We start from the raw sequence: 16,683 nt of genomic DNA on the forward strand, positions 1-16,683 counted from the left end.
AGAGATGAATTTCCTTCCTTTATTGACGATGTGCCCACAATGGGAGTTCCACAATACATGCAGAATTCAAAGATGCAAGCAAATATCAGAAGTTAATCAGAAGTTAATCAGGTCGGGGGGCGACAGACTATTCCCCCACTATTAGTTTCTATCTTAATAAATTGCACAATGCAGTAAATGATCACCATTTGATAATCCCATGTACCCTCCCAGCTCACATCCTATAATACTCCTCCCTAGTCTTCTTCACCTTCATCACTGGAATGTAGAGACAAATAAGGAAGGTCTCCATAGAAACCCCTGGACATGGTGATGTCGAACTTAGTGACCTGCAGGGGCAGTGCCTTCTCTCCCTTCATTTTTTCCGAAAACCTGTTTGTACTGGCTCTTATCAAAATGTTGTAGTACCACCATTCACTAGTCCTCTCCATCAAGGCTGTGTTATGTCTCCCTTGACAGTCATAGTAACATATTCTCAAAATATTCTGTGGGATAGTAGACAGCTGGTTCAGCAGTGTCAGTATACATTAATATATAGCATTTCATAGAGCTTTAACCAGAGGCACAAGCTGGGGTGATTCAAAAATTATTCTAATACTTAAGTATAGTTATATATATATATTAGTAATAATAAAGTAATCGATATTGATCATCTAAAAATCAAAAGTTAAACCAATAACAGGAATCACGAATGGTGATTTCAGTATAAATGATTAAAATTGTTCAGTCCCTTTAGTCCCTTGAACAACATAAAAGATTATGTAAAAGGCTCACTCTCTGATCCTCAGGCCTTTACAGAAGATCATGTACTGACATGCCAGGAGTAGTAATTCAGGGTAAAATGGATTAATTTAGAGAAGAATGTTGTCACATTATTCAGTCGATGGTTATTGAGGCCGTTTCTTCTGATTCGTTTGGGCATGTAATGCGCAATGTGGTCAAAAACAGATGCTTCACAGAAATAAGGCCATGGCAGTAAAATACTTAATCAGCTGGTACTGCCTCTGTTTTTTTTTTCATTTAACAATGTGGAATGGAAACGGATCGCGAAGCCAGCTGAGCCCACAACATGCTTACACACACGCAACACCTGGGAGAGCCCTAGCAAGTGTACAGGGAGGGAGGAGATTGTCAAAAACATCCCAGTGCTTCAGAGCTCCAGCCTGATGATGCAACAGTGTGCAACACTATGTTTCCTGACTCAGCTGCCCGCACTGCCATCTCAGGTTGCGCACGTCACCTGGGGGAGAGGATCAGATCACGTTGACAGTGATCCCAATGGAGCATGTCTCGTCGTCTCCCTCCTTTTCGTCTCCAAACGTTGGCAGCAGGGCTTTCAAATGGGAGCCTAAACAAAAAAAAAAACAGCAGCTACGTCAGTCTGTTTGATGACTTATGTTTTGCAATTGCGCATACTGTAGGTGGGTTGCAAAATCAAAACTGAGCTTTCCTCTTGCCTGTCCGTGTTTGCGAAGAGGAAATTCTGTCGTATTCGGAAGCTTGGAAAATGGACTGGAAGACAATTGACCTTTATTTTCAAAGAGGCCGTTCAGAGAGCCTGTTCTCTGAGAACGGCTGCAAATTTTGTTCCCACAAATGCTTTAATCAGGCCCATTGCTGCTATGTCTACCAGTGAGGAAGGCCAAAGCTCATTGGGTGGATTCATAGATCAAGACAAAGTAATTTGTCTGTATCGACTCTAAACCATAAACCTGTTAACCACCACAGAAAAACGGGGTGCTCATTCACTTACGGCAGCTGCTGCACTTGAAGCCCAGTCTTCCACCAACAGCCTATCTGTTTACACACATCCAGCACTTCAAGACTACAAACTTTTCAGACCTGTACATTTCAGCACTGCCATAAACAATGCAACGCTGTGTAAAATCCGCTTGACCCGCTAGCGAAAATTTTGGTTTGGCTATGCCAACTGTTCTAGAGGACAACTGGCCCTTGGTTTTTTACTTATTGTGGTGAGGGAGTGAATTAAGCAGAGAGTGAGAGGTTAAGAAGTGATTAGACACAAAGAGGAGTGTTTGTTCACTCCCTTTAGACAGGTCGGAGTTAAGAGTTAAGATTTGGAATTAGGAGCTGTTTGCACTTCTCTAATCCTTTTTTTTGGGGTGAACAACTTTCTTTTTTTCAAAACATAAACCTACAAAACAAAACCCTTCTCCTCACCACACAAAAATCTCCCCACCCGTTGGCGGTGCCCCTTCAAAGGACCTCAGAAGTTGTACAGGAAGTGGGAGCAGTACCCACAGCGATGAAGACCTGACAGCATCCGAGTAGGCCTGCACATCTTCACATCTCCACTGCCTCACTCCCGGAACTCTGGAGGCAGAGAGCTCCTTATAGTCAGCAAATGTTACTATCCAGTGAGGTATGTGGGTGATTTTTTTTCTGCAAAGCAGATGACACATTATCGCCATGTTTGCGCATTGCTGTCGTGCTTTCTGCACAGAGACTCTGCGGCTCCCTCCCAGCAGCTCCCCAGAGCGTGCACACGGTGTGTACAGAAAAGGAGTTTAAAGCAGTTTTATAGCAGTAGAAAGGCAACCATGGAAAACAATTTCTCATGGATTACGGAAAAGTTATTGATGTAAATGAGGAAATAAAAACACGTCCAGGCTATCAGTGAGTCAATATAGTCCTCCAGTGTGCGTTGTCATAGTCCATATGCGGAAGTGCTAGCTTGTTCCACAGTGCACATTTTTTGCTGAACGCTTGGTTGAATGTACCAGGGGGCTTTTAAAGCACACATCTGGAGCAACTTCCTTCCAAAAAATTAGGCTTTTCAAATGAAGATATCCTTGAGATACTGGAACGTATTAGTTGCAGGTTGAATAGATCAGATATTTTGTCCTTATTTTGGCTGAGTCTAAAGTAAGGTCTGTGTAAACAGCTGCAATCAGGTGGCCAAGCATTTAGTGTGAGACACTGATCCTTGAGCTTGACATAACAAGATTTCTGGCTATGACGTTGATAGGGTGACCAGACATCCTTTTTTTCCCGGACATATCCGCTTTTTAAGACCTAAAATATCGGTCCGAATGGGCTTGATAAAATTCCAAAAATTGTCAGAGATTTTGTTTTGCTCGTTATTCAGACTGTGTAAACAAACATAGGCCTAGATATTTTTGTTCGTTCCATACATTACCGGTAGATGTATTGAATTTACACGCAGCGTACATAGTGTGTTTTTTTAACCATGAGAAATAACAATGTTTCGTTAAAATTGATCATTTTTTAAACCAATGAGGACTTCTCCTAAAATATGATGTCTTCATTTTTTCCTCAGATGTTAAGACTTTTGTTGTGTTAAGATGAAAAAAAAACTTAGGGCTATATTTGTTGCCTTGTTTACCAGTATGGAAGAGAAATCGCAACCCTGCAACTGTTTAAAAGTTTACTAAGAAGTTTAATAAAAACTAGAGAGTTTTAATTTATTTTTTGATTAGAAAAAGTACTTTGGAGGCATGTGTCGATTATCCCAACCCCGCACCCTCGTCCTCTTTTTTAAAAACCAAAATATGGTCACCCTAACGTTTGACGCACTCTTACGTTATTCTAAAATAAAACAGTGAAGGTATGTCTAAAATAACTGCTACACTACTCAGATAATTAAGATTTTAAATTTCTTTCAAGCTCCTGGTGACTTTGATTCTGAACCGCTCACAACTGTAATTCAATTTTTCAAGCTTTCAAGTAGGGGGTGGAATGACTCATGGAAGTTCATTCATATTTTACTTTAGAGAACGGATTCAACTCGCAAACCTGTGAGAAGAGATAAACGTGTTCTGCGAAATGAGGACAGGATTTGTTAAGTCACAGTGCTGTTTTAATCCGACAGCATCAAGAATCAAGAAGCACAGTTTTTTTTCTTCAAAACGCAATTTCCCTCCGTTTTCTTAATTTTAATGACAGGCCTGGGATACATGTGAATGAATATACCTTCCCTTTTATTCGTAAATCACATTCAGATAAAACTATATCCGTTTCACATTGGTGTAGTTTGATTTCTATCATGTTTATATTCTGTGTAGACTGGAAAAAACGATACCACGTCTCCTGCCCTGCTGGAGTTTGAGCGGTCTGAAAGCATGGCTGATTGATTCTAGTGTGGCTCTTCTGAAAGGTTTGAGGGTTTAGAGTGTGATTGAAGCATACGTGATACCGAAGCGCTTTTTTTCTATTATTTAGATTAGTTAAACAAACTTAAAAGCTTTTCTTATGTATTAAGAGCGGACCGAAATGATCCATAACACCAAAATATGATGTTTTGAATAATGGGTGAGTGTATGCAGGGCAAAAAAATACATTTTTTTTCATTTGTAAATAAAAGCCGTCTGTGTTGTTCGGGGTAACATTTATGGGTCCGGCACTGATTCCAACTAAGAAATGGTTCTGGATATTCACTCTGTCCTTCGGATGAGACGTAAAGCCGAGGTGCAAATCGCAAACGCCGGTGTCCTGTCCACATTTTCCCCCGGACTTTACCAATCATGGCCTCCTAATAATCCCCATCTATGAACTGGTTTCATTACTCTCTTCCCCTCCCCACTGATAGCTGGTGTGTGGTGAGAGCGTACTGGTGCACTTTGGCTGCAGGCGTATCATCCAGGTGGGGGCTACACATTGGAGGTGGTGGAGGGGAGTCCCCATTACCTGTAAAGCGCTATATAAGTGTAAGGAACAACATCAACAACACTAGTACTAGTAGTACTTCTACTACTACTACAACAAATAATAATAATAATAATAATAATAATAATAATAATAATAATAATAATAATAATAATAATAATAATAATAATAATAATATCAGATTAATTGTATACTTATGTTATTATTGATAACAAATATAATATACGTATAATTATATTATTAATACTTAGTATAATTATAAGACGGGAACGTCCTTAAAAATCTCTGAATATTGTGAATGGTTATGAGCGACTACCCAGTAAAAAAAACAGTAGGTGGTTGTTTGCCTACAGAGACTGCAGGGGGCGCACAATTCGCCGTGAGATTATAAAAGCAGCGTTAGAGAGCGGAGTACAGCAGAAGAGAGGAAGGAGTACGTCAGAGAGGCAGAATGGCGGAGGAAGGCTGAGAGTTGGGAGAGCAAAAAATAAACAGTCTCCTGAACTACGGATCGGCGAACGCTACATTTGTAATCTGAAAAGAAATGGCCACCAACAGCTCGAATGAAGCACAGGACTCTAGAGGAGGCAGTGGGATCCGTGACGGGGATGCATCTGTGGAGAGTTATGATGTTCTGAGGCATTTGTTGCCAGTCTCGGCTACAGTCACATCCAGCCAAGATGGCGAACAAGCTGGATGTGAAGGACAGAAACTATTGGGGGAGCAAGAGACTGCCGAGCGGCGCAGGAGCGGGATGTCGGAGCTGAAGCACACTAGTTCCCCTTCGGCGTGTCAGAGAGCTTCAGAAGAGCAGCCACGGCGAAACTTTCAGATTCCCAGGAAGAACAAAGAGAGGAAAGGTTGTGCATTCTCACTATTCCTAAAAAAACAAGCGCTGTATTCCGAGTCCTAATTCATCCGATGCATGTCTATGCGAGAACGCTAAGTTAACTCGGCTGAGGGTAGAGAATGTTTTTTGGGATTGGTCCATCTGCGGAGGTTAGTTAATTAAACGGGAATCGTGAGGTCTGAATGAAAGTCAGCACTTGACAATGCACAACAGCGCAGGTAAGTTAAAACGCTGGAGGCAGCCACCACACAGCGGATAACCACGTGAAGATGGTACTTTTCCCTGTTGAGTTTATTCTGCCTCGAAAGAAGCCCCCCCTCCCCTCCTCCCCACAGTCGTCATTGGAATTACTTTTTTTCTTTTTTAAAAAAAATTAGTCCCCCAACTGGAGACCACGCCACTTTTATTGGCAACGGTGTAGTAGAAATATAAAGTATATTTCCACATTTGCGTTCTGGTCTCATGCTTTGGGTAGCTTATTGACCACGCCCATCATCGTCATTGGATCTTTCACGGAGTCCTTAATATGCAAACGCAGCAGCGGTCTGCCACCCCACTGGAAACTGGCGAAGTACATGTAATTAAATCATACGGTGATGGGATGAGTAGCTTTATTACTTCAATACAGTGAACACTGTACAAGAATAGTAATAAACAATGTTAATGACAGGGTTCCAAAAATACAGTAAACGACAATATCCTTTGTCTTTTACCCGGTCAGGTCTTGAGTCCAATATTTAAGGCTATGATTAGTGATAAATCAACTAGTACAAAGTCTTCTCAATATTGCATTGCTATAGAGAGACCTTTATGAATCATCTTCCAGACAGTGGCTTACCGTGATAATCCACTCCCTTTCCAATCTTGAGCTCAAGTGCCATACAGATTGAAGAAGTGTTTTTGCCACCTGCCTTACGGTCATATTTTGGCTCCAGTAAACCCCAAGGGGCTCCAACAGTGTCTAGGTTCTTCAGTCCACTCATGAGGTCTTTGCCAGGGGTGCTCATTACCAATGAATGGGGCGGTTCCCCGGAGTCTCGCAGCACACCGTGGCTTTGCTTGCAACATGATATTGAGCCCAAGGCTGTTTGACGTTTATGAATGGCGACGTTTGTTTCAAACGCGCGGTGCATCAGGATGGCGGGAGGCGGGGGAAAGGCTTCCTATGAAAACACAGCGTGAGGCTGCCATGTTTAGACAATTCATAGTTACATTATCTGATGTAAACAGATCGGTGTTGCTTACACTTGGACATTGCCAAAATGGCGGTACACCTGCAAGGCAGCACAAAAAAGAAATGGTGTTGTATCATCAATGAGAAATCACTAGATTTCAGGTGCTAATTAAAACTTGGTTTTGGAAAGCAAAGCCCCATATTTCTTCAGGTTTTTTGAATACAATATTGAGCTTCCTTTTCAGTGATTATATTCACAGTTGAGTTACCCTTGAGCCAATATATAACTACCAATTTTTAGTACTGTTGAAAATCTGCTCACTTTTGAATAAGAAAGCTGGACGAGACAAAGAAGGTCATTATCTAATGGGGGGAAAAATCTTGCGTCAGTACCCGAACTTTTGTGCGTTTTGTTAAAAAAGAAGCTGAAGGCCACAGCCAAACATGGCTTATGTTTAATGACAGTGGATTTGACTAAAATCTTTCTAAGAATTCTAATTTCTGCTTGGCGGAGGATGAGCTCCTCATCGAAACCGTCTTGGATCAAGCCTTAAGTCGTCCGTAATCAATCCAGAAGTTGGTTTTTTTTGAGGAAGCTGTGTTTAGCCACGGAACCTGGAGTAACGCAGAAGAGCTCTTGGAAACCACCAAAAGAGAAAACAAACTCATGAGTTGTGTGGATTGTGCATTGCAGTGAATGAAATGTGTAGTTTTGTCAGCGACTAGATTGAGGAGTGTGCCCACCAGTGGAAAAAGCAGTGGCTGAATGCACTTATGCGCTTTTGATTTGTTTCATTTGGACATGTGAAAGTACCCTAGATGTGACCCTGAGTCTCTCGCATATTTAACAATTGCTCTGTCCCAGAGTAACAGAGTCTTGGATAATGATTTTAATTAGTTAGTTTCCCTTCACTGCGCTCCATAGAACACCTGTTTGATATCCTCCTGTAACCCGTGACACATGAATCAGTTGATTGTAGTTTAATTAGAGCAACCATGTTGCTATCCTCACTTTATGCCTTTTCTAAATAAGCTTTGGTAGGTCAGTAATTTCTCATGGAGCTGCGAGCTGGAATATTTTTATGCCATTAGTTCAGTTTTTCGTATAGATCCGATGCAACACTTGGATGTCTTCACCTCTTCCTCACCTCTGTTTATTTATTTCTCCTATGGATGCAAACCAGACTCTTCCTCTTTCACCACAAAATAAATGGTGCCAGCTTCTCGGGGGTTAGATATTCAGACACTTTTTTTTCTGCACCAAGATAATCTTACATTTGCATTTCGGTGTGCATCTTTTCTTGCCCACTTTTTTTTGGCATGCCATGCCAACAATCATGCAGATCCAGAGGACCTTCCACAAAGTGTCTGTGACAAACATGTTGGACTGCTGGAGGAACGCGTCCATCTTTGGGGAAGATCGTAAGGGCCCCCCATCACAAGTGCCGGCTGTCAAGCGTCAGAACTCTGAATGGGAATTTTGTCGCCCTGTGAATTTTTATGTGTTTCGCTCTGTTCGGTTAAAAGGGGGTTTAAAATTGCCTTTGACTTTGTCGGTAAGACTTTTTTTTAACAACATGGGGGATGATTTAAAGAAATGTTATTGCCTATGGCATCACGTTGTGTGTGGTGGCCCTTTATTTCCATCTACGGTAATGGCGCTCTGCCATTTATGATGGTGTTGAGTTGGGAGTGAAGTGATGTACAGAATCTTCCCTCCTGGAGCAGTTTTTCGCCACTTAACGTTAGTAAAATCATTATGGATTTTTGAGAAAATGGAGTCTTTTAGCAATTTTCCTTGAAGCATGATTTGACACCCTATTCTGTAAGGCTGCCTTGATTTAAAATATCAGCTTTACAAAGCCATGATCTCAAGCGTGGTAAGAGGTAGTGTTGTGGCCATGGACCAGGCTGAAGGAACCGTCCTGATTCCGTTTTAATGTATAAAGATCCATTTTTAACGTGTAAGCAGATGGCTCAGAACAGTGCTTTTGGTGAATGTTTGCCACCAGAATTGTGTGGAGTGCAGTAAAGGTGGCAGCAGTCAGCATGCATCAAAGTTGCGTTGACATGTTCAGGAAGAGACACATCCCGGAAATCGACTTTTCAACGACAAACGCAGCCCGCTTTGTAGGTTTGTGTTAAATTCGACTTCCTCTTTGTGCCTTGAGTTCTGTGTCACAACTTGCGTCTCTCTTGAGATAAAAAAAAAAATGTGGACAAGTACATGACCTGGCATTAAATTTTTCTCCAAAGCAAAGTGTAGTGTGGATGTTAACACTTGTATGTTTTGTCAAGATTTAAAACTTCCACCATCCTCGTTTCATTGTGGCATAGACTGAGTATAGACAAATACTATAATCCTGAAATGGCCTCACACTTTTTTTTTCTGGCTTTTTTTGCCCTGTTTTTGGTAGTGCCTCCTACAGTTTAAGGCATGGACAGGCAACTTCAAAGTGGGGCACTGGTTAAAATAATGATTTTTTAGTCATTTATGGTGCAAAAGGGCCCAATAGGTTTATCTTTAATGTTGTTTATAGCTTATAAAAGGAGTTATGTCACAAAGGCTGTGGATGAAAGAATGCAGGGTGCCCCAGAATTAGTTTCTGGAGTTTTGTCATGTAGAGATGCAAGAGCTGTCAAGAAATTCTATGACTTGTCAGTTTGTTCCATTTTCTTTTCCCAATTTACTATGTTCAGTGAAGCTACCGCTGAGTCTAAAGCATTTTTAGGGGAAAAAGTACTATTTTAGAAGATGATAGCTGTGAAAGCTTAATAAACTTTATTTCTAATTGTATTTTGTTTCTTAACTGTCACGATACCTGCAAGTTTCTAAAAAGAAATGAAGGGTAGGAGCGATGATAGTGTCAAGATCTCCTCATAAACGCATTTCATTTACCCGAAGGGTCAGGCACGTAGCAAATTGTATCAGGTGGTCCTTGCCAAGTAATGCAGCAAAACATTTGTTTTAATTGGAAGTTTATTAAAGAGTGTATTATTTTTACATGGGTAGAATCATTGCACGTATGCCAAGCTAATGACTGATTTATTTTTTCTTGACTGCACTTGAGATTGTTTTCACTAAGACAGAAGTGAAACCACCGGTTCCTTACAGATGGGGACAGCAGCACATTGAATGCAACGTGGTGTTTTAGCACCTGGAGTGCAGCAATCGGTACAAATACCAGCATGCCTCTTCCACACTTGCAGTGTAGGACTGTGATCTAGTTGCAGAAAATTGGATCAATCAGCACCAAAGATTCCCATCTGATCTTATATGAATTGATTTTTGCTGTTTTGGGTTACTAAACTTTGTGTGCAAGCAATGAAGTATTTCCTCTGTGCCCTACACCTTTGCCCTCCTTCTCAGACCACCAACTGAACACAAACACCCTGTCCCCATTGTCCCTGTGCACGTGTTAAGTTCTGCAGTGTCGTCCATGAAGGTATTGCGATTTCAGAAAATAACTTTGAATTTCATAAATTGCTTGGTGGTTTTAAAAACATGGTGGTGTGAAAAACGGTAACAGTTTAAAAAAAAGACCTTGCATTCATTTATGCTTTTTTAAAAAAAATGTGGAGTTAAAGGGGAAGTGTCTGAGGAGCATTTCAGACATTACAGCACACTACTTTAAAATAACAATAAAGCTTCACAGCTGTTTGTCTTGCTTTTAATTTGCCTTTTGCCTTTTTACAGCAGAATTGAGAGTTTCTCTGTTTCCCCACATTTAATATATTATATTGGGGATGCAGAGTTAATTTAAACAATTGCTAGTTGCCCTCAAGTTTGGAGGCAGCACTTGGGCTGTGTGTTTTAAAGTTCCCTGCAAGATGTTGTTGCACTTTGTGCAGCTGATCTTAGTAGTGATGGAGTGTGGGATGTTTTAGGCACTGGTCACCCCTGCAGCCTGGCTGATCAGAAGGAAAACTGCATTTCCGTGTCATTCAGATTGTCTCCTGCCAAGAAGGGTTTCCGAGGGGCCAAAGAAAGTTTGTTGATCCTGCAGAAGCCATTGTGTTTTGAATTCAATTATGGTGTTGATTTCTGTTTTTGTACACTAAGTTGAAAAGATTTTTTTTGTATGGCGTTATTGATAAAAGGTTGAAGTTTTTGTTGTCTTTGGTGAATTCTTAAAATTCCTAGTTTTAGGAATCCTAGTTTTAGTATGGGATCATGTAATGAACTGCCCTTCCGTCTTCCAGCTCTGTTTCAGTCTGTGCCTTTGGAGTCTCGGGAGTTTGAAGATATCCTGAAGATCATCACCTCTTGCTATCTGGAATCCTCTTCAGCAGGCGCCTTTTCATACACCAAGGCCAGCCTGGTGCACAGCGAGCTGCTGGAAAAGGAGGCAAGATTGTTTTCTCTTTTTGTTTAGTATGACATAGTGGTGCTAATTCTGGGTTTTTGCGGTCTGCGTGGTTGCCGTTTTCATCTATTTTTGTTTCCGTCTAGTTTGTTGAGAAGAGAAGGGAAATGAAACAGGAAGGCAGGACAGACAAGGAGCTGGTGGAATCCTATGGTTTTCTGCTGGCGGACCGCTCAAAGGTGGGTTTTGGCTGAGTGGCTTCTGAACCACTGTGAAACGAGCAGCTAGCTAAAAATGATATGTGGAGCATTGTGGAAGTTTATTGTTATTGAAAGCCTTGGATGGACTTGCTGTCTCCTTGACAAATGGAGACAGCAATGTATTCTCTTACTTGACAGAATTGGGGGAAAAAAACAAGCCACACAGAGGACCCAGAGTCTTCTAATTCCATCTAGACATTTTTTTCAGATTTCTGCCACTGGCGTTATCAAAAGTTTTGATGAACTGTTGAATCCAGGAGTTTGAGGTTCCACACTGGAAACTTTAACCAGAGGTGTGGCATGCTTGCTGGAGGCCAGTGTCTAAAGTCTTGCTTGGTGTGAAGGCGTACAACCTAATCATAAGTGGGCCAACACCAGTTGGCGGTGATCTGCTTGAAGAAGATTGACCTAAGGGCAGCAAAGTGAGACACAATGTGTACCACAGGATGCATGGCCCAGGACACCACAAGTGCCTTGCTTAAGAGCCCATAAGCCACTTCTGTTTTAAAGTGTCATTTGGAGATTCAGTGTGCAAACTGCTGCAGGAATGGCATGGAGCCATGCTGAAATGATGGACTGGGGACATTTGAAACACTTTAGAGAAGATGGCTGCAGCAGGACCTGCAGGAATCTTTCTTGGTACTGCATTTTTCTCTCTCTGGTCCCAGGTCGACACGTGCGTGTTTAAACCGTAGTGTGAAACGGCACATCTGAACCGATCGACTTGGTTCACGTGGTGATAAAGAGGTTTAAAGAAGCTGACGTTGGCCACCATCACACCTATTCAATACAGCTGCTTTTCACTTTCTTCTCAAGAAATTTCAGCACAATTCTCCTGCTGACCCAAATACTGTCCTCAGCAATAGGATATCAGCTCAGTGATCTCTCGATATTACCATTGGCTTTGACAGTTTTTCCTGAGTATGTCCACCACTGAGGACCTCTTGATAATCATTGGAGTACTGCAGCAGGAGTCCATTTTTTGAACTAACAGAGAGTAGTACAGGGCATGGCATGCCCTTGTGGTAATAAACGTTAATTATTAATGGAGAAGAGTCAAGCAGCACTTTGTTTCAGCACCATTTTTCCTGTGGATCTCTGGCAGATCTTCACTCTGCACAAATATTCAGAGCTGCCTCATGAGAGAGGTCCTCCTGCCTCAGTCTGCATCTCTTTCCTGCTGTCCTAGCACTTGGAAGAGTTTTGTCCCGGCTGTAGCACCACTGTTTTAGGCTGTGTAGCTCAGCTCATCAAGAGAGAAGTGTGTTAAAGGTGTTGGCTGGGAAACTTCAGCATAGTTATTAACTCTTAAGTGCTTTACTGATAAATGTATACAAGCTTCCTTTGGAAATGTTTGCCTAACTGTATGTTAAATGCCTTTTTGATAATGAACTTGAACCCTCCCCTAATGGAGCGCGGACAAAAACCCATCGAAAGGAAAATACAAGTAAGTTACAGGTGTCGCTGTACAATTTTTAAACTAATGCGGTGCACTAGACTAGAGTGTGCTAGCCTGTAAATCCTCCAGGATACACTTTATAACAGAGGTTTATAGTTGGAATATAAAAATTATGCTTTTAGGCAAACATGTTCAGTTGAGTGTTATTCTTGTGGTTTATGCTATTTTGACATGTGAAGCGTTTTCCTATCAGGCAGAATACAGTCATCCTGAATACAGTCAAGTGCCTTGTCACACCCCTTGCTAGGTAGTATACCAAAGTCCAACACCCCCTTCCTTCTTGCTTCCAATGCTGGGCGGTGTGGATAGAACAATGCTATTTTCTTCTGACATCTGCCTGCATTAGATGGAATCTCTGAGATTTTACAGGTGTTTTTTTTGTGCCTTTTTTTGGATCTTATAGGCCCCTAGCAACTTGTTCATTGAGAGCTAGCGCTCCCCTCATCGGGTTTGTAGATCCACAGAACTCTTCCCCCCCCCCCCCCCCCCGTCTTCCTCGACTTCTGGGACATGAAGAGCCCAGACCCTGGAAAATTCTGGGATCTCTGAGGATTTGGAATGGAGAATCATGTTGGAGTACTCCATGATCTCAAAGACCCTGTCCTCGGAAACACCCCCTCTCCTCCTTCAAAGCCTAGAGATTTTATTCATAAAAAACAAACAAACAAGGAACTGTGGCCCTGCTCTCCGCTCAAGCGCCCCTTGTGAATTCTCCCTCCCTCCACACACGATAGGTTGCGTTCTCCTTCCCAGCATTCTCCCCTGCCTACCGCTTTGATCTTCCAGAAGCGTGGTTATAAGACAGCAGGACAGGATCCTCTCAGCCCCCACCTCAGCTGCCTGGGCTGTGGGTATACCTACTGTGCGGTGGACACCCGCTCCACTTGTGGCCGAAGACCAAGCGTGTGTGGCAGGAGGAGACAGGAGACAATGGAGACGCACACCTCCTACTCCAGACCTCAACGATGGATATTTTCTCGATTAAAAGATGAGCAGCAGGCCCGCTTCCTCTGCCTTGCGCTCCAAAGCTGGGCTTTCCCCCTTCGGCCTGTCCCTAGCACCGGGAACCTTGTCTGAGTGATGTCCTGCCACCTCTGTGTTTCCATGTTTCTCTGTGTTGGAGCACGCATACTCCACTCTTTGATCCCGGACCCTCTCAGATAATGGGTGCTGTAGCACCTGGATAGTTTTGGCCTCAGATTTGCTCAATGTACAAAGTTTGTATGCCTGTTGACCTTGTTTTGTCTGTATTAGATTTTTGGATATGACATGGCTTTGCTTGTCTAGCTGTAGAATGCTACACATCAATCCTGGTTTTTAGATGTTCCTCAATAAAAAATGTGAGGTTAATGGGACCAAGATTTTTAATGTTGTTGGGGTACTTGTCAGGTTCAAAAAGGAAAAAAAGGCATATGCCGAAAAAGACTTAATTTACAACAGGACGTGCATAAGAACATAAATGATATGAATGAGAGAAGACAAGATGGCCGATTCACATAATTTTGAATTCTGGTAAGTTGATGGAATGGTGGTTTCAAAAATATGATAAAAATATGATGTCTCACTTCTTGTTAGTTTTTGTCACTAACAAACCATGGACCAATGGAAGTTGCTTTTTTCTAAGCTGTGTTGTAATTTGTATATTTTAGCTCAACTTGATCTGTGAAAAGGGGCTGTCAGTTGGACACTCCAGGATAACGACGCTTGCGAAGCCTTCGATGGGTATGTTCAGTTTTGAAGCAGCACATTGGACATTTAGCAGTCAATGTCCAAAGGGTGTGTTTTTGTAGTAAAGTTAATTTTCCTAACACATTGATTGATGTTTGTAAGCTCCAACATGATGAGCATGCAGAGTTATCAAGTTCCATTTACTGGAAAAACCTTCTTGAAGTTGAGAGCAATATTTATAATAGATTACAAGAGATGTATTCACAAGCCTGCTTGTTTACAATGTAATAGGGCCACTTCACCTCGCCAGACATTTTGTTGCCTTGTTCTGAATCGCAGAAAATGGGACAGCACATACATGGAAATGTAGTCTTATTTTGTGACGTAAATTGAAGGTTTTACACATTACGGTGTACATATTACTTTTATTGTGGTTTGAAATGAACCCATTAACGATTCTTTCTAACTCTGAAATATAAAAATAAAATTGCAGTTCCCCATTTAAATTTAAACAGACATAAAGCAACTGGGTTTGGTGCCGCAAGTTTACTGTAGTACTTCTGGCAGTTTTGTTAGAAGGGCTCCTCAGAGAGTCAAGGATAACAACATTCTGGCCCAGAATTTAATTTTAAATTGGGAATTTAAAGGTTTAAGCAATGTAAGAATTTTAAAATATAAATTAAATTCAGGAAAGAATTATGTATTAAGTATATTTAATTTTTTAAGGATGAGAGAATTAAAAGATGCAAATAAAGATGATACAAGCCATATCACCATCAGTAACATAGACAATATTAATTATTTTGATCTCTTTCAGGCATCTACCTGTCCAAGCACTCTGATTTACTGCAGATAAATCCCTTTGATGTTGGGGCCACTGGTGATCTCATTATATTTAAGGTTATGAAGGTAAAATTTTCTGAACATGGAAGAATTTTTCTTTAATCAGTTTGCTTGCTTTCTGAATTTTCGACTTGAAGGTTGTAGGGGAAGCCTGTTGGTGTGGAGTAGTTCTGGCTGTTTAACAGTACAGTACAGGGGGGGGGAGTGGGGAGACATTTCATCTCGTAAGACTTGAGGACACAGAGATGCAGGAGACCTGAAGCTGTGGCCAAACCTTCGTTTTCTTTGTTTTTGACAGGGGAGAGTCAAGAGCATATATGAAAACATGTCTAAGAACGTGCTGGACCCCACGCCCAAGTTTGACTGCCATGTGTCCAAGAACGCCTCACGCGTGACCTCCCTGTTCTCTTACAGAGCGTTTGAGCTGACACAGGTACACGCCAGCGCTCTCGATGAGTGCTCGCCCCATTGTCGGGCAGAGCCTTTAATCGTACTTCCGGAGACTGCTTCACAGCCTATCATGGAAAAATCAGAAAGCTTATGAAACCATGTTTTATAATTAATAATATATTTAAAACAATACTCTGGGTGGCGAGTATAATTTGTAACTTAATTTATTGCATAACAATGGATAAAGAAGGATGCATGATGAGGTGTGATATAACTGTTATTAATGTTAGATTTCCCAAAATTCCTATGATCCAGAATCCAGCAAAGAAGCATCGATACAGTTGCACAGAGCTGTCATGATGACTGGATTAATAGATGTTTAAACTAGAGGAATTTGACAGGGCAGAGATTTTGTTGCATACCCGAAGAGAACTAACAATTTCCAGCTTTTACATTTTATTATTATTTTTCGGAGACGTCAGTTTTATTGCACAGTTTTATTTTTGAGTCAGGCTCACACTAGTTAGATGACATACGAGTGTCTGACGAGTATCCATTCGCATAGATCTGATCTCGGCAAAGGTTATCAAGTGATTATTTTAGTATGTTCTGTCCGCCAACTGTATGTGCTTTGAAGTAAGAGTGGCGCTGTGTGTTTATTGCATTTGCAGCAATACTTCTACGAGTACAGCTTTGATGAAATCCGCAAGCGGCCCAGGCATGTCTGTCCCTATGCTGTCGTGCCTTTTGTCTACAAAGATAAGGAGGCAGCACCCAACCCAAAACCTATGGCTCCTCTCAGGTACTTTCTTCCCACAGTCGGCATTGAAGCATAAAGTTGAAAATCACAAACCATCTTCTAACTCGGAGTGCTGGGTCGCTCTTTGACTTAACCAGTGGTTCTTAACCAGACGGCTCTCTTAAGATTTGAACGCAGAATAATTGAGATTGTCCGTTTTCCTTCCTTCTGTATGTTGCGCATGGTGGGTAATGTCTTGACTAATGTCTAATGACTAATTCACAGTTCATGATTAATTTCCATTTGCGTTTTTCCGTTTTTGTCTCAAAACAAACTCTTTTGGTTG

The 16,683-nt window shown here is 41.5% G+C and overlaps 1 protein-coding gene and 1 long non-coding RNA gene across 5 annotated transcripts in view; one reads left to right on the forward strand and one right to left on the reverse strand.

Annotated features, from left to right (window-relative positions):
- LOC148662005 (uncharacterized) lies at window positions 1–6,518 on the reverse strand. Its single transcript, XR_015939650.1, has 2 exons — window positions 6,336–6,518; window positions 1–1,348 (listed from the first exon to the last, which is right to left on the reverse strand). It is a non-coding gene; the product is annotated as an uncharacterized LOC148662005 (long non-coding RNA).
- The window catches only part of tasora (transcription activation suppressor a), a 24,949-nt gene continuing 13,323 nt past the window's right edge, over window positions 5,058–16,683 (forward strand). For 2 of the 4 annotated variants that reach the window (XM_088636618.1, XM_088636619.1), the window contains exons 1-7: window positions 5,058–5,507; window positions 10,875–11,020; window positions 11,125–11,217; window positions 14,347–14,419; window positions 15,183–15,274; window positions 15,507–15,641; window positions 16,270–16,400. In XM_088636618.1, the coding sequence (XP_088492744.1) occupies window positions 5,192–5,507; window positions 10,875–11,020; window positions 11,125–11,217; window positions 14,347–14,419; window positions 15,183–15,274; window positions 15,507–15,641; window positions 16,270–16,400 (986 nt within the window). In that variant the 5' untranslated portion in view covers window positions 5,058–5,191. The other 2 variants (XM_088636620.1, XM_088636622.1) reach the window with 2 other exon arrangements.

This window comes from Lepisosteus platostomus, chromosome 6 (assembly GCF_059453375.1).
Source record: "Lepisosteus platostomus isolate fLepPlt1 chromosome 6, fLepPlt1.hap1, whole genome shotgun sequence".
Taxonomy (NCBI): Eukaryota; Metazoa; Chordata; class Actinopteri; order Semionotiformes; family Lepisosteidae; genus Lepisosteus; species Lepisosteus platostomus.